The sequence below is a fragment of the Alexandromys fortis genome, unplaced genomic scaffold (genome assembly GCF_014885135.2).
Source record: "Alexandromys fortis isolate MF-2015 unplaced genomic scaffold, M_Fortis_MF-2015_v1.1 scaffold_127, whole genome shotgun sequence".
In the NCBI taxonomy this organism is placed as follows: Eukaryota; Metazoa; Chordata; class Mammalia; order Rodentia; family Cricetidae; genus Alexandromys; species Alexandromys fortis.
Genome location: NW_026068006.1, coordinates 518114 through 543545, shown reverse-complemented (window position 1 = coordinate 543545; position 25432 = coordinate 518114). Strand labels below are relative to the sequence as shown.

The 25432-nt window shown below is 42.2% G+C and overlaps 1 protein-coding gene across 2 annotated transcripts in view; it reads right to left on the bottom strand.

Annotated features, from left to right (window-relative positions):
- The window catches only part of Ttc29 (tetratricopeptide repeat domain 29), a 183190-nt gene extending 174964 nt beyond the window's left edge, over window positions 1-8226 (bottom strand). For both annotated transcript variants that reach the window (XM_050161518.1, XM_050161519.1), the window contains exons 1-4: window positions 8105-8226; window positions 7496-7536; window positions 2474-2571; window positions 490-573 (exon numbers count right to left, since the gene is read on the bottom strand). In XM_050161518.1, coding sequence (XP_050017475.1) covers window positions 490-573; window positions 2474-2565 — 176 coding nt within the window. In that variant the 5' untranslated portion in view covers window positions 2566-2571; window positions 7496-7536; window positions 8105-8226. The remainder of the gene's footprint in view (window positions 1-489; window positions 574-2473; window positions 2572-7495; window positions 7537-8104) is intronic.
- Window positions 8227-25432: the final 17206 nt, after the last annotated feature.

The window sequence follows — 25432 nt, the reverse complement described above, 5'->3', positions numbered from 1 at the left end:
ATTAAAAGAATAAATCCAGACAATTTAAAAGAAATTTTATATTTAAAAACAAACTGCTATCCATTGACACTTTTGAGGGTTTTTGGACAGAGGAAACAAAATGTACTACTAAGAGTTCTTTTTTACCTCTTAAATTACCAATAAAAAATATACATCTTTCTTGGGAAACTCTTTTCTTCCCCACAGAGGCAACATACCCTAAAATGGAGATTAATAAGCAATTAATGACTCATACTTAACTCAATATTGCAAATGTGCTGGTATAATATCTTGCTAAATATAAGAATTTTGAGAGCCCGAAAATTAAAGACTTTGATGTGTGTAAGATCAATAGACGTGACTTATCACTATTTAATATCAGTTTTAATTTTTAAATGCCATGTTCCAGTGGAAAAAAGTTTACTGCACAGGAAAATTGAAATTCCAAGAAAGAATTCAGACAAAAGAAACAAACTTTATATTAAAGCCCCGTTAAGAGGTCAGACTTACGCGGCAACCTCTTCCTTCGACAGGCCTTTGAAATTCTGCTCCAGGTAATGATCTATGTCGTCTTTCTCTTTGATCAATCGAGCCCTAAATGATATGGAAAAAAATAATAAAATATCGGCTGACCAAATTGAAGAGCTTCTAAACGCACAAAACAGTACGAGAAGGGAAGTTGTTTTCGGCAGATAAAGCATCGGCGGTGAACGCTCTGCCCCAGCTGTAACCTAAAGTTGTAAGGGTCATTTCCAAAACCTTCACGGTAAGAAGTTCGGGAAGAGTAGATCCAGCGGGCAGAGGGAGACACATCAACAGAGCAACAGGTCACGTGCTAGAGTAGCGGCGTTTTCTCGCAAAGCTTGCACTGTCTTCTGTCTCACTCCTGGATTTTGCTGTACAACCCTCTCCGCTATTTTCTTTGGTACAGGACCTTGAGTCAAAAACTACTGATTATACAAATGTGTTAAACATGTGTGTTCCAAACACTAGCAAAGTTTTCACTGGAATGCTCTTTGAAAAGGTTATTTTCCGCACTTGTTCTGTTTGTTTTGTTCTTGTGTTTCAGACAGCTCTCACTGGACACCCAGTCCTGTCAACCGGCTGCCTCAGCCTCCAGGCACTGGTCAGTTCCGAGTGTGCCCCATCATGCCTTACTAAGAACTTGCTTGTTTTTTTTTTTTTTCTTAAATCACACATACATCTCTAACTATTGAGGTTCAAGATGCAAACAATTTAAAAGAGACTTCATTTAAAAATATGTTCAATATTAGCACCTATATTTTTTTTAAACAAAAGTGCATTAAATTCCCAGAACCTGTGTGGACAGTGCTAAACGTCCCCAAACAGTAACGATTTACTTAGAGTTTTTATTAAAGAATGTTTGTAAAACCATTTTCCCAAATAATAACCATGAAAATATTTTCTTTAATTAAGATTCTTCGTAAAATCCATCTTAATTTTAGGAAGTGAAATCAGTTGTGTTTATTGTTCACTTAGAAAATAGTATATCTGTAATCTTAATCACTGAAAAGTAAGCAAGACGGAGCAAGCTTTTCAAATTTTGTAAATATTTCAAAAATTAAACACACAAAAGTATGTCTACATGCACTATCGAAAGATTTCTTACCTTCCGAAAGCCAAGTATTTGATTTACAGTTTTAAAAGAATATTTATGTTGGTTTGGTTATGAATATGCTTTGGTTCAGGGGCTTTGGTCTTTCTAGGAGATACTAAAAATGAGACGTGATAACAAAGAAATCTTGCAATAATTTGATTGTCATACTTTGCAGGAATTGACACAATGCATAAAAAGAAAATGGCAAAGGGTCCATCTGCAAAGTCTTTCTAGTTATTAGCAATGTGCGCATTTCTAAGAGTCAATACCCTGACAAGTGGCAACCTTGAAGTATCTCAGTATCTGTTAATAGCCGGAAATATGATAACTGAACCAATTTCTTCTTCTGCATTTTGTGACAGCCCCAGCAGCTTGGGAGCCGTCCTCAGCATCCTCAGATCCTCAGCATCCTCAGCAGCAGCAGTAGAGGATTTTCATTTTCAGATTCCATTGTCATTTCATGAGCTAAATCCTGCCTGCCAATGTAGCCCACTCGGAAGCAATTTCCTATTTAAATAACTCCCCAAAACAGAAGTCAGCCCATAAGACTTTGTGAGCTAAGATGTCTTCATCTTAAAGCTTCTGCTTCGGTCCCTCTGTGCCTTTATCAAAAAGAAAACATCTCAAAATTCTGTAGAAAACATAAAATAATTTCATAGGAAATAAAATTATTAAATGACCACCAGCCTGGTAAACACTGGTTATATTTTGAGCGAGATTCATTAAGCCTTTCAAAACAATGAATTTGGACATTTTACTATATAATGTATTATCTCTTTTCCTTATGCAACTGCAATTTTTGAGATGTGCTACCGACATCCATGATTGCCAAAACTGTACTCTGTAGGATGAGAGAAGAGAAGCAGGGACGCATACCTTGGAATTGTTCCTGGAGAGCATGGCAGTTTCTGCCTGGCCAAGACAGCAAGCCTTGTACGCGCCACAGGAACTGGGGGGAAGGTGGTCATTGGTGACTGCAAAATGTAAGCAGAATGATGGTTTTATAATAGGATAAATCTTTAAAGAATCCACGAAGACAAGATATCATTAGCAATGAATTGGGTGTTGTCTGAGGTGAGGATGCCTCTCTATGTCGAGCTACTGCTTTTGTTAGGCAGGAAAGCTACTGAGAATGGATCCCGCAGGCTGCGCCTCTCATCCCCTCCACTGTCTGTCTTTTGCACAATCGTCTGTACCTCTACCCCAAAGTGGCTTAGGAGAGAATCCATAAATACATTGATGGTTCAGCTTTGTAGATAGTTCTGTTAAGGGACATGGTAACAACGCAAGAATGAGGTCACTGGCTTCTGCGATTCATGTTTGACTTTCACAACCGATGATGGAGATTAGGTCAGATTTTGCTGTTTTCTAGAAACCTCAACACTCACAAATAAAGGTTTCCCTTTAAAGTGGTAGATGCTAAGACTGATTCCCAGGAAGAAGGCAGCTTCCCTGAGGAACCAGATAGCTAAAGCACGTAATCATTTCAAAATGCATTGGCTTAAAAGTTGTTTAAAGCCACTTTCTCTCTCACACCTAGCTTTTCTTTGACCCTAAATCACTGGAACCTCTTCTGTATGTTAGAAGCTTAAGTAACCCAACTAAGGACAAGGCTCATCTCCACTCATTTGTCTGGTGGCAAGGGCCACCAGCAGGGACCCCAGGCAGAGCTGTCCTCCAGAGCACATACATGTAATGTGGTCATACATTTTTGGTTTTCTCATTGCATAACAGCCTCAGAATTTCTTAGGGACAACACAGGGCTCCAAAGGCAAGTACCCCAAAGACATAAAGCCAAATCTCTCTTAGGTTGGCCTGTAGTCCTCATAGCATCGCTTCCAGTAGTGACAAGCCTGTCCAGACACAGGTCATGTGAATGCAGAAACAGTCACCTGAGGGAGACTGTCACTCCTACTTAAAGAAAAGAAAGGGGTGGAGGGAAAGAGAGATGGCAGCCTTCTCCTGAAGCGCATTATGCTGTAGTTGTTGCATTGAGAAAGGAACACCAATCAAGTTACTGAAACTTTGTCCTCAGAGAAAGCAAGGTGGAGCAGGCTGTGGTGGTGCACATCTTTAGTTCCAGCATTTGGGAGGCATAGGAAGGCAGATCTCCAAGTTCGAGGCCAGCCTGGTCTATAAAGTGAGTTCCAGGACAGCCAAGGCTACACAGAGAAAACCATGTTTTGAAGAAAGGGAAGAAAAGAGAGCAAGGTGGGTCCTGGTGTCTGGAGGACCTGCAGTAGAGAGTGTCCATTGTGACGCGGGTCTCAGCGGCAGAGTCCACCCTCTACCTAAATAGAGAGACATTAAAAAGTCCAGATGCTCCTCGCGCCAGAACTACCATGTGCACCAGCTTTGACTCCTCCCATCACCAGCTACCTGGAAGACTGCATCAAAGCTTCAAATCGCTTGTCACCAGCATTGTATACCCGTGTGATCTGTAGTAAAACTATCCAGTTAGGCCTCGAATGTTCAACAGATTATCCACTGAGCCACTATTTTGGGACAGGCACTGTCCTAGGTACTGAAGACACACCATCCAGCAAAAAGACAAAGATCTCTGATCTCATGGAATTTCCATTATGGAAATGGATATTGAGAAAAGCAGACATCAGTTACATAAGCAAAATAGACCACAGCATGGCAATAAAAAGACCTTGTAGGAAAATTACAAAACAAATGTTAAGCAATAGCAGAGGGGAAGTAAGATGAGAAGGGCAATGAAGTCAACATTTAGGGAGGCAGAGTGCTAAGTCGCTATAGAAACTCTCAGGTTTTCCTGACTGACATAAGAATTGATTTGGGTACTCTTTCTGCTGTAGGTCCTCCAGATGCCAGGATCCACCCTGCTTCTGGTGGGACGACACAATCTCAAGCTCACTTTGAAAAGTTTACCCTGGCCTCTCCTGAGGTCATAGGGTAACAAACGCTGGATACAGAATGGGTGCCGGGGAGGCTGCTGGGGATCTGTCAGGAGAGGTTGGGAGGGAGAAGCAGAACTGAGAGATGCCGTCAGACATCCACACAGTGGAGTGCTGTAGTATCGTGACACTCTAGGGCTGGGGTACGGGGAGGAAACTCTAAAATTTGAGGGGAAATATTGTGAAAGTCAGTATTGATAGTGTTGGTCTCAAGTTCCTAAAAAAGATGATCACATTGAACTAAAATATTTTAACATAATTAAAGGGAAATTTTAAATATATATTAGTGTTTTATTTTTGATACACTAGAATCCTATTACCCTGTTTATGCAGACTTGATTAACTGCATGAATCAAAAGGCAACTTTTTCTATGCATTTGTAGCCTGTGCATAATATGCAGTTAAAACACAGTCTAAACACAAAGTATTGTTTTCTTTCTGCAGAATAGGCACCAGAAGTGGATATTATTACAAGGGATAACTTTATAATATAATGACTTAGCTCTCTTGTAACTTAAAAAGATCTGATTTTTTTTCTGATCAAATGTTATATCAATAAGTTGGTTTATCTGGATGCCCAGAACTTATTCAATCAAAGTCTTACACATACACGTGTTAAGGAGTTTTGACTAGCATAGGAAAGCTCTCATGGATGTTTTTGAATGAATACACAAAGGCTCCTCAAACCCGATTTCCAGAAGCTTACTCCAGAATCTATGAAGCCTTTCTTCCAGAGTATTCAGTGCTACAGAATAAATGGGAATGTACTTAGTCTCGGTCCCCATCGATGCCCAGTGCATTTTTAAGAGAGACAACAACTAGCCCTTCCTCTGTTCAGCACATCCCACAAATGAATACACCCTGAGGCCCCATTCTGCTTTCCAGAATGTTATAGGATGGGAACTAGAGCCTCGGGGTCTTCACAGCTCCAGAAATCTTTAAAGGATTCATGAAGAGCTTCTCAAATGCTGGGAAGACTCAGCTATGTGCAGGCAGATGGAGCAGCCTCCAGAAGCTCCAGCATGGCCAGCATATATCCTTGTCACCCCTCAAATTAGGTCTTCCAGTATATTATACAAAACCAAGAGGGTTAGCTGAAGTTTGCAAGGCAATATAAGCTTATAATGAAGCCAAATGCGAATGATATACATGGAAAAGAATGTGTCTTCTTTGTCACACAGATCAACTGCGATTTTTTCCCCTTCAAATTCGAAGTCAACGTTTCCCACCATTAAAGTTTCAGCTGCCAGTTCCTTCACTTTGCTCTCCTCTGATCTGAGAACATGAGCAGCGGGAACACCTTTACTCTTAAATTTAGTTTAATGTAAGTATTGCAAGCCCTGCTGGCAAGCCTCAAGGCACAAACTCGGAATGAGGGGTGGTCAGAGCTGAATTATAAAGTGGGGGAAAAAGTTATTAACTGCATGTTGGAAAAATGTTGCTCAACCCATCTGTTTTGGAAAGTTGAAGCTAAGCATTAGGGTGGATGTCTAGCAGCCTCTCTCCTTGTTCTGAGCCCACACCCTACTTTGCTTATGGTTTATGCAAAGGTGCTTTGTTTATTATAATCAATGTGTGGTCATCACTGTATTTATTTATGCAATAAAAAGTGTGCAGCTTGAACCACATCTTCATGTGGGATTTGAAATATACTCAGTATTCAGTGTGATCCTGGGTCAAATTCTCTTCCTAGGTTACTGTCCTCCCTTTCATGCCTCATCAGTTTGGGCTTATTGATGCAGACATTTATTAAAGCAGGAAGTAGCTGCATTGTCATAAGGAATGAGGAAATGGTGGGGGAAATGCCAGTGTGTCAGGGAGCTATCATACATAACCCCATACAAAAAGGTGGGGTGTTGTTTGTAGAGTGACAAAAGCTTCTTGTTCACTGTGAACGTGACTTGAGTCATTCCCCAGCATTCCCAGCCTTTGGCATTCTAACCTCAACTCAACAATGAGGAATTTAGTCCGCTCCTGCTGTGCACCACCTGCCTAGGTCAGCAGCAGAGATGGAAGTCATCCCCAACCCCTTGGCCATGGTCTACCCCAACCGGTGCCCACAGAAGAAAGCTGCAAGAAGGGCAGTCGCTCAGGAAAGGGAGAAGGAAGTGACCAAGATGTGCTGAGCCCCTGGAACCCAGTTCAAGCAGTGCATGAGGAGGGCCCAGGGGCATCGCTCCTCCCTCCGGTGCCAGCGAATGGGCAGTGTTATATGTGGCACCACAGGAGCTGAGACAAAGATCAAAAGGCCGCCTGAAGCCATTCCACAGTTGGTATTCAGAAAAGATTTGGCACATTCTTTGATCTGCTGGTTGGCGCTCACATCAGCCGCAGTTACAGCCTCCACGTTTGGCCCCACATACAAAGACAAATGAGAATGGGGAAGCAGAGGATGAAAGGCTTGGGAGCCCGGGTCAGGCCGAATGTGTCCTACGGTGTGAGTGGAAGTTTCTGGACCCAAGTGAAACTTCAAAGGGTAACCCTCCTGCCCGCTCCCCCTTGACCTGCCCCCAAAGGAGCCACAAAGGAGGGCAGGTGACTGCATCCACAGAGGCTGCTTAGAGAAGGCTATGCGTGAATGACAAGACCTCCAGGTCCAATCGCTGTACAGCGAAAACAGAGGTGTGAGAAGCAAAGGCGACAACTCCAGCGAGCAAGTTCATTGTGTACCACCGAGAAAACGCCAAATATATGATATCCCCACACTGTAGATTCGGAACATTGTATGTAAGAGTTCTTTTGCTACAAAAGACGAAAGAAACTGCAGGATACATTTAGTAGTTTATACCTCTCACAAGAGTGAAAAACAAGTTCACATAAATAAGTTTAAAACTTTTGGACACTCTTAGCACCTTGTGGTGGACAATTGGATAGGTTGTGAATTAAGTAGCAATCACACATTTCCCACCGCTTGACATTTATTAGTGACTCAATCAAAGCATCCAGTAGAAGGGAGGACATATTTCATCCAACTTACATTTGCAGATAACGGATCTCTCTGGGCCCTCGGGTGCCAGTCTGCAAAATCAATAAGCAAAGTACAAAAGCAAAGGAAAAAGAAAAAAATACTCAGTAAAATACTTCCTCCCTACTCCCCAAATCAAGAAACAAAACTCACCCAGACGGGTGAAAAAGAAAATTAGTAAAAGTAGCCAATATAAATTTAGAACTGAAAAGTGAAACGCTCCAATTAGTCGCTATGGAACTATTCACTAACTCAACAAAACGCCCCCACCCCCCACCCCAAACAGCAGAACTACGTGTGTGTTGACGCAGATCAACTCAAACGAGCTTTAGGACAGCCGGCTCTTTCCCTCGCAGCTGTTTTTGACTACAACTGGGCACGGAGCAAGCCTTCAGCTCGGCTTCCGCCCACCTCTGAACAGGCTGGTGTGCCTGGCCCCACATCTCTTTGTCTTTTCTTAGCTGGCCGGGTGGTCTCGCTCCTCTAGGGAGAGGGTTTGTGTCTGCAGGTGGATCTCGGGAAGCTGCAGGCCCAGTAATGGAGGAAGGGGTCCTGGGAAGAAAGAGCAGCTCGTTCTCCCGGGGGATGACCGGATCCTGTCTCCAGCCTTGTCCCACAAACCTCAGAAAACTGGGCTCTGGGGACAACTGAGTCTCTGTGTCCCCTGACGAAACTCCTGCAGGCTGGGGTGCTGGGCGCCCCCTTGGCCTCTCTTCCCAGGTTAGTGACCTGGCTAAGTGCAGCCGCGGGACGCAGAGAGCGTCTCCGGGGCAACGGATGGGCGGGGCAGGACGGGAGGGGGGGCGGAGTTAGGCTAAAATGGCCTTTGGGATTGGGCAGCTCCCAGACTCTTTGAGCACAGAGGGGTGATGCTTGGGGGGGGGGGGGGGGGGGGATTGTTGAGTGGCCGTGGCCTGCAGGAGGAGCTCGGTCTTTAAGCTTTAAGTGGACCCAACAGAGAAATCTCCACAATCCAAGAACTGAGTTTGAGAATGCCCCTAAACTGCTTCCTTCAGGGCACTTCTTTTTCTCAATATTTTTCAGTATTTCTCCTTCGTACACGAGCTTGATGGAAAGCCCACAGATTGGCATCCAACATCACCCTTAACCTCACGAAACTATCCATCGAAGTCAACAAGCCATTGTCCTCTTCCTCAGCCTCCACAGAAATGACTTTACCAAGCCTGTCTCTAGAACCACAACCCGACTTTGAGTTGTGGTCAGCTAAGAAGTCTAAAGTCTCTTGGAATTAGTCTGTCCTTATTTGTTCTCATTTCTAAAACTTAGTTTAATTTTTCCCTGATGGAGCATCTTGTTTAACTCTTCTTGCTCATAGATGTCTTTACTCTATGAGTCCATCTTCCCTGAGAGTGTGAGATCCGTGTAAATGTGGGCTTTAATCTTCCTTTTCTTGTCTAACTTCCTGTAGTAGCTCCTCTGTGGGGGCTGTGGTGTGATATTCGTTCACACAGGTTTTGAATGAACTGGGTGAATGACAGGATAGACGCGAGTTCCTCCGGTTGACTCGTGTTCTGCATGTAGAATTCCAAGGGGAATGGGGGCAGATACAAATTGCCGTTTGAGGCTGTCACTGACCTGCTACACCCAGAGTGCCTTTTGATCTTTGCTGCAGAGACAGGGATTTAGGATATGTCACACACTCCCCAATGCCACCTCCACTGCTCCAGTGATGCCACCGCATCCTAGCCACTCCCCCACAACAGATCTCAGTGCGGTTTTGACACCTCACTCATAATTCTGATAGGAAAACTTTCCTGAATCCTTCTTGTTTGGCTCGTGTGTCCCCATGCAACACTGAATAAAGAATATTCTAGACAATTTCAATCCTTTCAGGCTGGTATTGTCCTTTGGCTAAGGGACTGTGACACTTAGAAAGTACCCTCTTACCTTGCCTAGTCCGGCGCTCATGGCGAGAACTCTAAAGCCGGTTTCCCTGTCCTTCTTCCCTACGTGACCCCTAAGAAGATCTATGTTGTCAACGGCAATCACACATCTCAGTGGTTTAAAACATCAAAGTCATTTCTGAATCACACTATGAGCTGTCCACAGGCAACCTTGGGTTTTGCTTCCTCGGTACTGCCACAGGAGAACTGGGCTGAGAGGACCGTCGCCTGCGACATGACTTACCCGTGACAGAGAGATGATAATGGAGGAAAATGGCCCATTGGCTTCGAAGGCCTGCTCAACTGTCAGAAAAGAGGAAACTGGAAACTCCTACGAATGATGGCCACAGTGACTTTTTCTGATGAAGTCTTACGTGGCTGAGGCTGGCCCGGAGCGCCCGATTTTCCTGAGTGCTGCGTGTGTAGGTGTGTTTCACCAGACCTGCTCAATTCTCCTGTATCCTTTTTTGCTTAGACATTAGGTCCTTGCAGTCAGTTTCCCATATCGTTCTTCACATTCAGATAACTGTGAGCTATTGCTTTGAAAGTATTTTCCCCTTTAGATGTTTTCTTCTTTGATTCTGTTTATTAATGTTGAGCTCCTGCTTTGAAATTTTAACCCCAACAAATATGATGTTTCATTTTTTATTGTTGTTAACCATTTTGTTATGTTATCTGTAACATTTAAAAATGTCATTTGTTAGTCCCTTGTTGATGCTTTTGCATGTGGAAAGAAATATGTTTAGTATTTGGGAGGTTGCTTCTATTGCTCCTTTAGACTTGTTCGGTTTTTCAAAGCAGGTTTTCACTCTGTAGCCTTGGCTGTCCTGGAACTTGCTCTATAGACCGGATTGGCCTCGAGCTCACAGAGATCTGCCTGCCTCTCTGCCTTCTGAGTGCTGGAATTAAAGATGTGTGCCACGACTGCCTGGCTTAGAATTCTTTTAATTGTGTGTATGTGTGTGTGTGCGCATGTGTGTGTGTGCGCATGTGTGTGTGTGTGTGTTTGTTTCTCTGTGTGTGTGTGCACGCGCGTGCGCATGTAGAGGTCAGAAAACAACCTGGTTCAGTTAGTTCTTTCTTGTTTCTGTGTGGCCCAAGGATCAAACTAAGTTCCCAGGGTTAGAGACAAGTGCCTGTACCTTGCCATCTTGCTGATCCAGGATAGCGTTCTAGTTGGAGGTGCTGGAAACCAGCCCCAGCCTCACCCCCATACACGCTAAGTGTTTACTTTACCTCTGAGCTCTGCTGCCACCATTTTTAATAGATTCTTTTTCATGAGCAGAATCTCTTCTCAGTTATCAGATTTTTAAGACTGTATTTTTTTCTATAAATTATATTTGCCTGTAGGAAAGTTTTTCCTTGTTTAATGTTGACATTTTTGCATAGCCTATTTTCCTTGGCTACTATAGTGATTATCAGTAGATTCAGCTTCCAGGAGCAGAAATCAACAACAGTCCTAACATCTGATTTATAGCTTAACTGGGTATGGAGTCCCTTCTTAAGACAGTCTCTGCAACCCAGCCACAGCGTCTGCATTTTACCTGAGGATGCACACGCAGAAGAATACAGCATGCTTGGCATACCCATCCCAAGGTGAGCAAACTGCTGCTGTAGCCCACCAGCAAGGGCTTGGTCATGTGACCAAGCAGGCAGGAAAATGCCAGCTATATTTTGAATATCTATATGCCATGCCTTAGAATCTGAAGTTTGAATAGCAAAGCAAAAAAATATCTAATTATATTTGTCATTTATTCCATACAATCAGTGGCCTCCTTAGAAGGCAATTACTGCCTAAAAGTCATGTTTTGACTCTGGTCATCTTAATCTCAGATTCTACTTCTGTCCCTGGAGTTCCCAGGCCCAGCCTTTCAGGTTCTTATCTCTCTCCCTTAGGGAGACTCAACTACAGTGTATTTTATGAGCTGGGGCTGCTTGGAGAACCACATGTTGGTCCACAAACTATATTGTGGATTCTGTGTTATTATTTTAGGTAAGTCTGCTTACTGCTTCTCTTTGTCTCTCTATTTCTCTCTCTCTGTCTCTTCTCTCTCATTCTCTGTCTCTCTCCTCCCCATATGTGTGTGACTTTAGTGATTAAGGAAGAAGAGGGCATGAATTCGAGGGAAAATGGGGGCGAAGGAAGTGCTGTGGGGAGAGATAAGAATTGGAAATGATTTAAGTACAGCAATCATGAATGCAATTCTCAAAACATTAATTGCAAAGAAATACTCTTTTGTTGTGGGAATTCAGACTTGAAGAATAGCGGCTAATAGTTCATTGACTGTTCTCATATAATCTGCATGTTTGCTGGGGGAAGCAGATGGGCGGTAACTGGGTTAGCCGACAGTGACTGTACTGTTTTGACAGCACCTTTCGCTGGAGAAAAGTCATATGTGCACACACTGCTCCCACCTCTGTGTTATTAGATAAGATGAAAATAATTTGCTTTTGCCTAGCAGGGCTAACTGTACTTTTATTTTCCAGTGTAGTAGTAATTTGTCAACTGTGGCTTTTGTGTTCTGCAATTTCGACTCTAAGAGACTTAATTCTCTGTCTCTGTCTGTCTCTCTCTTCCTACCCCTTACTCTGGGACACACACAATCATAGTGGCTCAGCACACGGATAGGCATTGTAAAAACCAAGAGTGAGAAACAGCCAGTGTTCTCCGTGCACATTGTGATGCAGTGATCTTTCATCTCAGTGGCATTTGTTAAGGGCTGATATCTAATGGCTGGATACTACAGGGTGGAGGTAACTTCCCACAGTCTTTTCATCTCACCAAATGCTTGTCTATTTTTGATGTTGTTGGATTTATCTTTACTGATCTTTTTTAAAGTGCTTGCATTTGTGTTGTTTATGTGTGTGAGGTTCAGTCTCTTTCTACCGTGTGAGTCCTAGGACCTGAACTCAGGTCATTGGACCGGCAGCAATCACTTTAACCTGCAGAGTCATCTCACTGGCCCTACTGCCTGCTTTTTACCTCAGGTGGCCTGATATGAATTACAGTCTCTCACCATCTTTATAGCTCACTCTATCGTGAGAAAATCATGGTTCTTGTTTAGGATCTGCCTTGAGCTGCATCTGGCTTCAAAGTGGTTCAGCAAGCAATCCCACAATACCATGCACTCCAGTAAATCTCTTGCGAAGAGAAATCCAATGAGGAATTGTCTAAATAAGGTTGACCTGCGCTGTGCCTGTAAGGGATTTTCTTAACTGGGATAATAGATGTAGGAAGACCCACCCTGGGTGAGAATGGCTCTGTTTCGAGGGCTGGTCCTAGACGACCTATAAAGGAGGGAGCTGCCGGGTGATGGTGGCGCACGCCTTTAATCCCAGCACTCGGGAGGCAGAGGCAGGCGGATCTCTGTGAGTTCGAGACCAGCCTGGTCTACAGAGCTAGTTCTAGGACAGGCTCCAAAGCCACAGAGAAACTCTGTCTCGAAAAAAAAAAAACCATTAAAAAAAAAAAGGAGGGGAGCTGGCTGAGCGCTGGCAAGCCTGCACAAACACATTCTCTCTCTGCCTTTGACTGGGGTTGTAGCTGGATGCTCAAGCTCCTGTTGCTTCAACTTCTCTGCAGTGAAGCACCTGGGCCTGTGAGCTGAAGGAAGCCCTTCCTGCCCTGAATCACTTTGGTCAGCTTACTATAGCACAGCAAAAGAAAGGTAACTAGGACGCTAGCTAAAACAGACTTTTTGGTTATTATAAAGGGTACTATTTAATACCAATTAAGAAACTATTAAAATCTATATTTGTATTAAATAATGCAAATATAATAAATTTAACTTAGACACACACACTTGTATGTCTTAGTTACATAATTTGCTCACAGTAAGCATTTTAGAGTACTGTATTTCTTCTAAAGTGAAACTTGAAACCTTACAATTTATTTGAGAAATGGCAAGAAAGAATATACATAATAATTGCATTTATTTTTTATTGTTACTTAGAGATTTAGTAACACTAGTTTTGAAAAGTTAAGGCTGAAGTATTTTATTTATATTGTACCATATCTTGGGATGTTATTGATCAGTCTGAAAATATCGTGAACTATTTGAGGTTCAAACATTTTAAATCCGTATGCTAAATCAGATGGAGAAGTCTAGTCGATATTTATTGATCTGCCATAAACAGTGAAATGAAGCATTTATTTAAAGGTAAAACAAGTAATTTGCTTATTGATGTTTGAAAGAAATTTTTGCACTAAACACAGAATGTAAAGGCCTTTATAGGTTTTACTGGCGTGTGTAGCTCTTTTGTAATTGTCATAAGTGCTTTGCGGTTAAGAGAACTTATGAAACATCACTTGAGATCTAATCAAACACAGTCAGCAGACACTCCCCAGCCAAACTGTTGCTCGGTGGGACTTTGACAAGGAGAAGCGAGTGGGCCAAGCAGAGCAGCAGGTTGGTGGCACGGTACTCATATCAGTGATACGAGAGGGCACATTTGAAGTTTGAGGGCCTCAGAAATGATTTCCTTAGAACTCTCTCCACCTAAGGTGCCCTGGGAACTCTTCAGGACTTTGGCGTCTACTTTGGCATCTTGTTCGGTATCTAGTCTGTACTCCCTGGTTTGAAGTCAAATTACAGGTGCTTTTTCTTCAAAATGTATAAAGTATATAAAGAAACTGTCGCCTTTTATCATACGGGTTCCGCTTGGCATTACAGTAATTCATTGGTAAATCTGCTAATTTAAAAAGAATACCATTTGAACTTGAACAGGGAAAAATGTGCTTTCTTGAAAATTTACTTATACTTCTATGCCTTTTCACAATGGGCGCAATTATAATAGGGATGTTATCTCCAAGTGGAGATTAATCTCCACAAAATAATGTTTGAATTCTCATCCAAATCTCTCAACTTTAGTTATGTGTGTACATTCATGGGAGCCAGCTTTCTTCTGTTATGAACGGGGCCTGAGATAAATAAACGTACAAAGAGAAAGACTTGTTTTGGCTCATGGTTTCAGGGCTTTTAGTTCATAGACACTTGGCTCATCACTTTGGCCTGGCTTGACACAGCACATCATGATAGAAGTGCTTTGTAGAGAGACTTGGTTTATATGATGGCATTCGAGAAGCAAAGAAGAGAGGCTAGTCTCTGGAGTGCTCTTTAAGGGCATGTCCCCAGTGACAGACCTTCCTTCCATTAGGCCCTGAGTACTAAAGGCTCCACAACCTCCCACAGTGTCACAGGATGGAAAACAAGCTCTCAGCCTCCAGGCCTTTGGAGGACACTCAAGAGCCGCCCTACCACAGCACAATGATCAACGTGTGTGAAGTTCTATCCAGCCACTCACTCACACACCCATGAGCGTCAGACAGAAGTATTAGGAAACAATGTTAGTATTTCCCTGATGTAATGCAAAATCGCAGTTTCTTATTTCCTAAGAACAAAATCTGTAACTGTGTGTGCGAAGGGAACTCTAAATTCAGAACAGATGTAGAATGCAATGATATTTCTCAAAGACTGCTGGAAGAAATGACAAACACCATGCTTGGTAAAAATCTTACCTTAACTCCCAATACACCACACAAGAAAACAAGTTGTTAGGTATAAAGGTATTCGTGTAAGCTGAAATATATATATATATATATATATATATATATATATATATATATATATAAAGGGAACAATGAAATAATGGAGCTAACCATTGGATTTGAACATCTTTGTTTCCGCAAACAAGGCTTTGGGTAGGGTAGTCTGTCAGTTACTTATCTGTTTCCATGGGAGAAAATGCCATGACCAAAAGCAACTTACAGATGTGTTGGGCTGCAGTTCCAGAGGGATATGAGTCCATCATGGCGGCAGGCTCAGCGGCAGGCCCAGGAAGCTAAGCAATCACATCTCAAGGGCACACGGGCAGCAGAGAGAGCAGAGAGAGTGAATTTACAGCCCTCAAAGCCAGCACCCGCTAATGTGCTTTCCACAGCAAGGCTCCGTATCCTATAGATTCCACAACCTTCCGAACAGCACCCCCAAGTGGGAAGCAAAATTTCAAATACTCGAGCCTCTGGGGACATTTCTCATTCAAATGCAAGTGGGAATATCAGGATAGGTTGTGTGTTCCAGGAGCTCACATTTAGGAGTGAAGACGGATAAGTACTATATACTGCGTTTTTATTTTCTTAGCTCTGTCCTTAGCAACAAAGAGGACTCCAGTATTCTTGCTTTCCTAATGGTCTGAATTAGAGGCTTTAGCTGTTTTCCTGTCAGGTCCCAACCGGTTCCTAATCCTCTCTGTTCCAGACTAATTCCTTCTTTAAGGTCTCAAACCAACTCGTCACCGTGGTCCACTCCTGATTCCTGGGTACCAATCTCTGACCCATCAAGTCATTCAGGTACCCCACTAGTTATCTGCGCCCCACCACTTTGCCTAACCATTTAGCTGGACGGGGGCAGATCGTTGCTTGCAGATGCTCCCCTCTGGAGCCTCCCAGTCCCGGTCCACAGTGCAGTGCAGCCTCATAATCACCGCTCTGAGGAGGGACCACACAGCTGTAGCCTCGGGAAGTCACAGAAAACTACATATGGGATGGAGCTTTAAAAGCTTGAAAACTGGTACTGTACCTGGAACGCTGAGGTGACCGTAGTAGACACACATAGCTCACTTAACGCCAGGCAGAACGCTGTGGAGGACGCAATCAGCCCCCAAACAGAGGAGGGCTACAACGAAGACCATGAAGACTTGAATATATAGTAACTAATATACTTAGAAATATATAGTAGCATATAATTTTTCTTTTGTTTTTTTGAGATTATAATCTAATTACATCATTTCTCCCTTTTTTTCTCCCCCTCCAAACACTCTTGTGTATTCCTTCTTACTCTCTTTCAAATTCATGGTCTCTTTTTTCATAGATTGTTGTTGCATGCATATATGTATATCTACATATGTATAAACATATTAAGTTATTTAATATTATAATTAAAATAAGTAGTGATCTTATAGTCTTACCTATAGTCTAGATATGGGAGAACTCCTGCAATAATTGAAATAAAGTAATTATTTTGAGATTAAACATTTAAAGCCATAGGTTTCTTCACAGGCAGTCTGTTACCTACAAGATCATTTGACAAAGAGAGTTGGTCTGCCTTCTCTAAAGCATCTCTCTTTACATCGCTGTCTTTATTTAATTTTGTTTCCTCTGATTTAATGATCATCAATTAAGGATGACCACATCCTTAACTTTCTCTGTGTAGAGAGTCCTCAACAGATTGGATGTGATTCTGGTTAACTGAGAGTATATACGGGTTAATGCTGAGATTCTCTTGAAAGTTACATTCTGCCCATGAATTGAGTTATGTGCTTGAACAAAGGTCCCCAGCAGGTGGTGCTTTTGGGGAAATAAGGAATCTTTGCAAAGAGATGGAACCTTGATGGAGGAAGTACGTCACTAGGGGTAGGCTTTGATGGAGGAAGGATGCCACTGAGGGGGTGGGCTTTGATGGAGGAAGTACATCTCTGGGGGTGGGATCTGATGGAGGAAGTACGTCACTGGGAGTGGGCTTTGAGGTTTTGCATCCCCACACCACTTCCTATTCCTTTTTTATGCTTCCCATACGCACATGAAATGTGACCAATCAACTTATCTTTCCTGCTGCCATAGGCTTGCCCATGCTCTTTGTGACTGTGCTTGCTGCTGTGATGAACTGCATCCTCTCTGCAGCCATGATCTACAACAAGACCCTTCTTTCCGAGTCCATTTGGTCATTCTCTATCACAGCAACAGAAAGGCAGCTGAAATGTTCAGGATGTGGGAATTTGGTTAAGGCCTTTTCTAAGATGGAGCCCTGGGTACGCTGCAGAGTTTAGAGACCTGCAAAGCTTGGGGAGCAGATATCTGATTGGAGTAGCTTAGGCAAAATGGAAATTCAATGAGGGATAATTTAGGACCATTGACTGCCACAGTGGTGGTCTATTTTAGCCTCCTTCCCCAGTTATTGTGGTAATGAGAAAGCTATGAGTTTTATTGCAACTTTTTTGAGGGCCATAAAGAACTGTAAAAGAATAGGAAATGAACTTGGTTAGCAATCTCTTGGTCTGTTTGTTCTGTTTTTTTTCTAAGAACTAGGAAATTTATAAAGAATATTTGGAAACTGAGAAGTCCAAGCCCTCGGGATAAGTGTTTGGTCAAAAGTGAGACCCAAGCCCTCTAAAACCACTATATCCAAAGAATCTAAAATGTAATATTGAGTTGGACTCCAATTCCCAGCCTGTCAAGCACTTGGACTCCAATTCACAGCCTGCCAAGTGCTTGGACTCTAACTCCCAGCCTGCCGAGTGCTGACCCTCCCCCAGGGAATTTAGGCTCCCTCTGGAGAAAGGAATATGTGGTTTTGGGGTTGCATGGTCTCCTCTTCCCCCCATGCTCTCTTGTGCACCCCAGAGTGCCACATTTATTAAACACGGTCTGATCTGGTTTGATTGGAGTTCTTTGCATTGGCGGAGCAGATTTTCTTAAGATTAAACCAAACAATAAGTATGTTTAGTCTGTGGTGAGGACCTGACCTCCAAGATTGCCTCTATATATGAAACCACAATGAGACCACACTCGGCTATAAGAACCATGCTCACATCTGTGTCTGCCTTTGTAATTTAATCACCCCTTAAAGCTCCATTTCTTAGTAATATTGTGTTGGTGACGAGTTTGAACACACGCGTTAAGGGGGACATCTTCAGACTACAGTAACTTAACTAGAAAGGAAGAATTTTGGATATTAAAAACTAGAACCAGAAAGTAACACTAGCTGCTTTATGAAAAATTTTATCAGTAATGTAATTTTCCTGGGAGTAGGATAGCTCTTACCTGCAATCTCTCTCATTGGCATGAGAATGTTCTCCACAGATAAACGATTCCAGGAGTGAAGGGCTCCACTAAGTTGAGCTAAGCATGTATTATGGATAGAAATGGTGCCGAGAAGGTAAGCAGTCTCCTCCTACAGCTTCAAGCCATGTTAATAAGCAGGACAGCATGTAGTAATAATAGCAATCAATATGATTAGCAAGCTGTACTTATGGCTGAGAATTGTAGCATCCGCCCAAACTATCCTATGCCTCTTACATCATGAATGTGATGCCCGTACACCTCCTCCTGTTTGACATCAGTGTGTCTTCACTAATGCACTTTCTCTCTCCATAAAAACCGTTCTCAGCCGCCTGTGCAGCCTGGCTTCCACCGCTGGAATTTTTCTTTTTTCTCATTCCAAAACTCCTGGGGTGCTCTACTTGCTCAGTGCAGTTCTTGGCCAATTCTGACAACCGAAATAACGTAGTTTATAGATTATTTAGAAACTACTTTGGAGATGATGAAAAGTTTTTTGGAAGGGGTAAGAACAGAGATCCTTGAAGCATAAAAGTTATCTTACTGGGAGAGTTTTGCATGAATAGGAGTTTATAAATAGGAGATTGTTCTTTCTGCATTTAATTTGCACAAAATGCATAGGGAAGAGGCAGTTTTTATATTAGCAAAGTCTTACCCCATTGATGTTTCCTTCTGGTTTCTTAATAGAAAACTGTAAGGATTTCAACTGAAACACATATAAATTCTAAAGATCATCAAATCTTAACACCCTTTGGAAAGTAATCAGAACGAGAGATGGAACTGAGCGAACAATGCTGCTGAAGACGAAATAAACCACCATCGTAGGCGTTATCAAATAGGTGCGGTTCATTCTGCAAGTCATTAGAGGAGAAATTCCAGAAACGCTCATCTGTGTCATGCCTCACTGCTCCGACATCACACTGCAAGGAGAAGGAAATATTCGCAAGAAACTTGACATCTGATGTTTTTATTTCAAACTTTCCATAATTCCTTCTATCACTTTCTGCTCCAAAGGGAACAGTCGAAATTGTGATAAAGAGTGGTGAGCATTTTCCAATAGCTTATTCTTCTAAATATTGATGAATTTTATAATGAAAATATTTTTCTTTTTATTTTTACCCCGTCATCGATACCCACACTAGCAAGCAGATAATTGTTTAATAGAGTAAAAACAATATTCACAGTGAGTTCATAGAAGCTATATGAGCCTAAAAGGTTACGTCAGTAAAAAGAGGAAAAAGATTTTTGACTGAAACTGAAAAACATAAAAATTGACAAAATAAGGGAAAAGAACAAATATTGTAAGCAACACTGTGAAACTAGCGAAGTGTGAATTGTCTTATGACGCGTTACCTCTGTGGGCTAGTCAGACTCTGTAAGGATAGGTTGTCTAGAAGAGATGATGTCATAACTGGTGAGGGAAAGCAGAAGGCATAGGGTGATCCCTACCCTGACAAGTCCCTACTGGCAGCATGCAGAGAAGCTAGGGACAACCCCAAGGGAAAGGCCAGTTCATGATCACACGTCATGATGCATCTTATAGAGGCCCAAAGCTCCGTCCTCCAGGTCACCAGACTTTTAAATCCTTGCTCACCATGTAGACTTTCTGATCTATCACTAACTTTCTCCACTGAAAAGAGTTAGGGCTTCTATATGATGGGTTTTGTTTTATCTTGTTGTATTTTATTTTGTCGTGTTATCTCTTAGAAGCCTGTTCTTTTCTAAGGAGAAACAGAAGAGGAGTGGATCTTGACGGGAGAGGAGGTGGGAAGGAACTTAGAGGAGTAAAGGGAGGGAGGACTGTATTCAGATTATATTGTGTAATTAAAAAATATTATATATTATATATATATATATATATATATATATGAAGGGGAGAGGAAAAACAGAAACCCAAAAAGGAGAAAATAAAGGAATTCAGAAGCACAGGATCCAACACACGCCAAGCTCTTCATCAAGATCCACAGCCACAGTCCTAGTCGTGATTTCAGCCTATGTCATGGTAGGTCCGGCTATGTGACAGCTCAGGAAAGGAAATCCAGACACAGAAGACAGAGGGGGGCCTCCAGGGACAGGCTATGACCCAGGAGGAGGTGCCGTGCGAGAACCAGGTGAAGACCATACTGTTCCTCAGTCTTGATTGTGCTCTCATAAGTGATGGAACTGTGTACTTAGCAGTGTAAATGGCAATGAAATTTTACATTTTACATAAATAAAAGTGATGCCAAAGCTCAGAGAACTGTATGTTAACAGGGCCTATAGGTTTTCACTATATATTAACTATGCATTTTCCTTATTAAAATAAGTGCAAAACAGGAACATTTTAAGTCCTTAAAATTTGAATAAATAATATAGTTATTTTCAATAAAAATATTCCAAAAGAAAAGAAAAATTTAGGGATGCAATTTAATCTGAGGTGCATGGTCCAAAGATGCTGTTGTACTCATGGCCTCCGATGCATGAATTCTTCAAGTCTGAGATCAACGGGAAGGAAACAGGATAAACAAGTGGAAGACGCAGAGTCTGAAAAATTTGTGGTGGAAGTGCTGGCTCAGTGCAGAGTGACAAACTGGGAAGCAGCTGGATCAAGAGCAGCAACTGGATAGACAGAAAGCTGTGTCCTTCCTGAAGAAGGGTGGATTTACAGGTGCTGTAAGAACATTTGAGAATGTGTGTGTGTGTGTCTGTGTGTTTGTGTTTGTTAAAAACTGTATTAAAGTTTGATCTGTTGGTTTTCAAATATTGACAGGTTCTGGGATTTTTTTGTTTGCTTTTGGTTTTTGGTTTGCATCAAAAGACACAGATTACTTTGAACAAACAAAACCTTTCATGGTTGCTTCCTGTAACAGAATAGAATATTTGAGTCTATAGTATGCTTCCTCCACATGAGAACAGCTTCTTCTAAATGGTGAGGAAATTTGCCGGTTGTTACTCAAGAAGAACTTATTTTAATTACATTATTATTATTACTGTTATTATTATTTATTACTTGCGGCTCAACAGCAGTTTCCTCTCCCTCCAGTCTCCCTGTCCCTCCTCCTCACCTCTGCTGTGCTCCCTATCCACTCCTCCTCCATTTCTATTCAGAAAGGGGCAGGCCTCCCATGGATACCAACCAAACATGGCATATCAAGTTGCAGTAAGACTCGGGCACCTCATCTTGTTTTAATGCTGGGCAAGGCAGCCCAGTATAAAGAATAGGGTCCAAAAAACCCTCAAAAGAGTTGGAGACAGCCCCTGCTCCCAATGTTAGAAGTCCCACAAGAACACCAAGCTACACAACCATAACATTATGAAGAGGATCTAGCTCAGTCCCATGCAGGCTCCCTGGTTGTCATTTCAGTCTCTGTGAGCCTTTACAAGCCCAGGTTTGTTGATTCTTTGGGTTTTCTTGTGATGTCCTTGACCCCTCTGGCTCCTACAATCCTTCCTCCTTCCTCCCCCTCTTCAGGAGGCTTCCCTGAGCTCAACCTAATGTTTGGCTGTGGTTCTCTATATCTGTTTCTATCAGCTGACGAATGAAGCCTCTCTGATGACCTTTGGTCTAGGTACCAGTCTGAGTCTAGCAGAATAGCATTAGGAATCCTTACATTGACGTCATGTTTGGTTCTACCCTAGTCCTCTGGGCCATCCAGTCCTGGTGCTCTGGGCATGTCAGGGGGTCAGGGGTGGGTTCTCTCTCATGGCCTGGGTCTCAGCCTGCACTAGTTATTGGTCGCCCTCTCCACAAACTCTGTGCCGTTGTTACTACCACAGCTAATCTTGTAGGCAGACAAATTGTAGGTTGAAAGTTTTGTGGCTGGGTTGGTGTCCCAGTCCCTCCATGGAAGTCTTGCGTGACAAAATTTATTTTTAATAGGCGTACGGAAGGGGGGAGAGTTGTTTGTTTGTTGTAGAATACATAGAATACTTATGTAGATAGGTTTTTTGAAAATAGTCATGCAAACAGAAAGCATGAATGATAACCCACATTCAGGGGACTCTATTATTGAAGAGCCAGCAAAGTCACGTCAGGAAAAACTGATAGTTTGCCGAAGCCTTAATCATTCAAAATGAAGAGTTGATTGATAGATAATCAGACAGCTTTGTTTGGCAGCTTCAAAAGCAGGAAGATCAGAATTCACCTCTTTATTATCATTGAAATACAATGCTTTATTTGAGAAATTCCTGAAAATCAAAAATTGGTTACTACCCAATCCTGACTCAGCCAAGGAAACCGCATAGCTCCAGCGTGTTTTTTTTTTTTTTTTTTTTTTTTCTGCTGAGCAAGCCTCGAACAGAAACATCAGGGTTCCTTAGCCAGGAACTCCGTTACAGAAAGCTGAGATGCATTGCAAGGTAACAATTCCTATATTAGCCAAGATGGCTCACAGATGTGCCATTGCAGTTAGGCCTGCCGATGTTGACAGGTGATGCAGATTATGGAGCTTTGTGCGTTTGTCATGAGTTCTTCCTTGCTAGTAGGTTCAGATGTTCTTGGTGGTTAGGTTATGTTCAACAGCAGGCAGGGGTGGAACTTCCTAGCCTCAGAGCGCCCCCCAGTGTGTACTGTGTGCTATCACTGTTGGTAAACAGTGCTCAATAAACAGTTTTAGACCCTTTAAAATGGTCCTGAGTCAGCCTGGTGACTTTCTAATCCAAAGACTTGCTGATATGAGGCTGCTCCTGAACAGTCCAAGAATAAGAATACAGAAATGTGGATTCCAGAAAGAAGAATGCAAAAATAAAGAAATATAAATTTGTAAGCCTAGGAGAATGAGAACAGGCTGTCAGCAGCTTAAGGGTTAACTATTAACAGTGGGTTACTCTGCTTTACAACCCATAGCTCTGTTTGCAGGGCTAAAGTGGTCCTCTGCAGACTTAGGGTCACTCTGCAAACTGAGGATCAGACTTTAGATAACCCCCTGGCCACTCATGACCAGCAACTGATGTGGGCTGAGTTAACTTTTAAATGATGGGATGTACGTGACTTTTTCCTTTTTGGTTGTGCATTTTCCCATACCCTTCTCTGCCATGAGAAACTGGCAGTGCCAGGGGAGGTGCAGAGCCTTGGTAAACACTATCAAGGAATGCCAGGGGAAATCAATGGACTAAATACAAGCACTAGTTTAACTGAACGACTCTGTTAATGGAAATTGCAAAGAAGGGCAATTTGTGTCTAAGTTTCACCTCAAGATTGTAAAGATTCCTTTATTATTGCCTAATGCTTGTTGCTTCTTACTATAAAAAGGGAAGGTACAAAATCTGTGCAGAGTGGAACCCGGCTGTGTAGGCCGTGTGGCTACGACCAACAAGAAGTCTCCTTGGGCCGCAAGGCTGTCGAGGCCCCATGTGAGGCAACCTACAACAGGTCTCCTTGGTGCTAGGAGATAGGAATGGATTGGGGGAGTTTGTATCATAAAAGAATTGGAGAAAAAAAAACCCCAAGAATGTAAAAAGTGTTTTAAATTTATTTTGTGTTTTTCATCTTTTAGGGCTTTGGGACTATGACTTTATGTTGTCAACATTTAGGACTGCGGCATTTGGATTGTATCTGTAGGAATTGTTGAGTCTATACCCACTCTGTGTTCTTGGTCTTAGCCTATATATTTTTTAAAAACAACACAAGGCAAAAGCGGTGGTTTAAAAACAAAGCAGATCTGCTCTTAGTTCTAGAGCCTGGGAAGTCCTAGGGAAACAGGGGCAGATGCGGTGTCTCCTTGTGGGTCCACTTTCCGGGTTCACAGCAGCTTTGTCCTGTGGCTCTTCACTTCCTGGAAGGGAATTGAACATGCCTTTCAGCCTCTTGTAGGAAGACACTAATTCCATTCATGCCGGCCCTCCCACAAAGCCCATGTAATCCCTGGGGGGTGGGGGGATTCATCGGGGCTCCAGAGCTACTGCAGAGCTACTGCAGAGCACATCAGCTCCAGTGACACCCACAGTTTAACATGGATTATGGCTAAAGAGGCAAGTGAACTGGTAGTGATAAATTAGGGTTTTACAAAAGTGTGATTGATTTTGCTAATAGATACAAAGAGAGAACGCCACACTGATATATTTTTCCCCATACTTGAGGAGGGTTTCTTACTTCTCACCAGTGATTCTTATCTTTCTTTCATGACTGTGAAAACCTTGGAGTTTAGGATTGCCTTAGGCAAGTAGGCTTGAAGGTCTTCTTGGGATTGAATGAAAGGTAATAATCAAAATCTAGGTCAAGATAGTATTTATTCTGTGGAGAATTGTTTAAGCTAATGCTTAAAATTTAAGTCGGGACACATTTTAATCTATGATTCATGCCATGCCCATCAGAAATTCTTAATGATTGCACACATTGTAATCTTTTCCTGACTACTTTGAGGAATTTCCTAACATCAAGTGGAACAGCCATTAAATTATCATTATAAAGATATCAAGTTCTGTTCATTGCATCTAACTATTTCTCAAGGCACATGGCTGAGGTATGTGTCTGAGAGCTTTGGAAACTTCAATATATTTCTTCAGAGAGAGAGAAAACAAAGAGTGCATGGGAGGAAATGTAAAAGAGAATAGGGAAGGAGGGAAGGAGGAGACAGAGCTCTGAGCCTAACGAGGAACCAGATGAAGCCACTGGCAGCTACCAGGGAGAGGTACAGACTTCTAATTTTATAATAGTTATTGTAAAAAGAAGTGAAAATATGTTTGAGAATGCAATAGCAAGACTTTGCAAGATGGTAAAGATTGGGACAAAATAAAGGTAGTTATTCATTATAAATAGTTTTCAGGGAAGAAATTAGACTACTTCGCATGTGACTTATAATCCAACAAAATCATTCTTATTCATAGCATATAGCAAATGACTATTTGATATTTAAGAGTATGAATTTTATACACATCACTCTGAAAGTGTTTTTTCCATCTCTTCAATTCATTCCGGCAGTTGATTATGAATAAATACTGCTTATGTATGAAGAAACACACCTCGTACCTTCACTAATGTTAGGACAAATGAATTTTCAAACTCAGAGACAGCTGCTCTGCTAATATCCAGAAAATGACCACAGACAAAAGCTGCATTTTCTGGTTAAAGATTTCCCATGGTGAAAAATAAGAACGGGAAAAGTCCATGGACAGATATTCACAATAAAGGTAATATATTCAGCACCAGCATTGAGGCTAGAAAGGAGGCCGTCTATGGGAGATCACACAGTCTGAGGCATCGAAGTAGCAGCTGGCTGGAGATTTTTAGAGAAA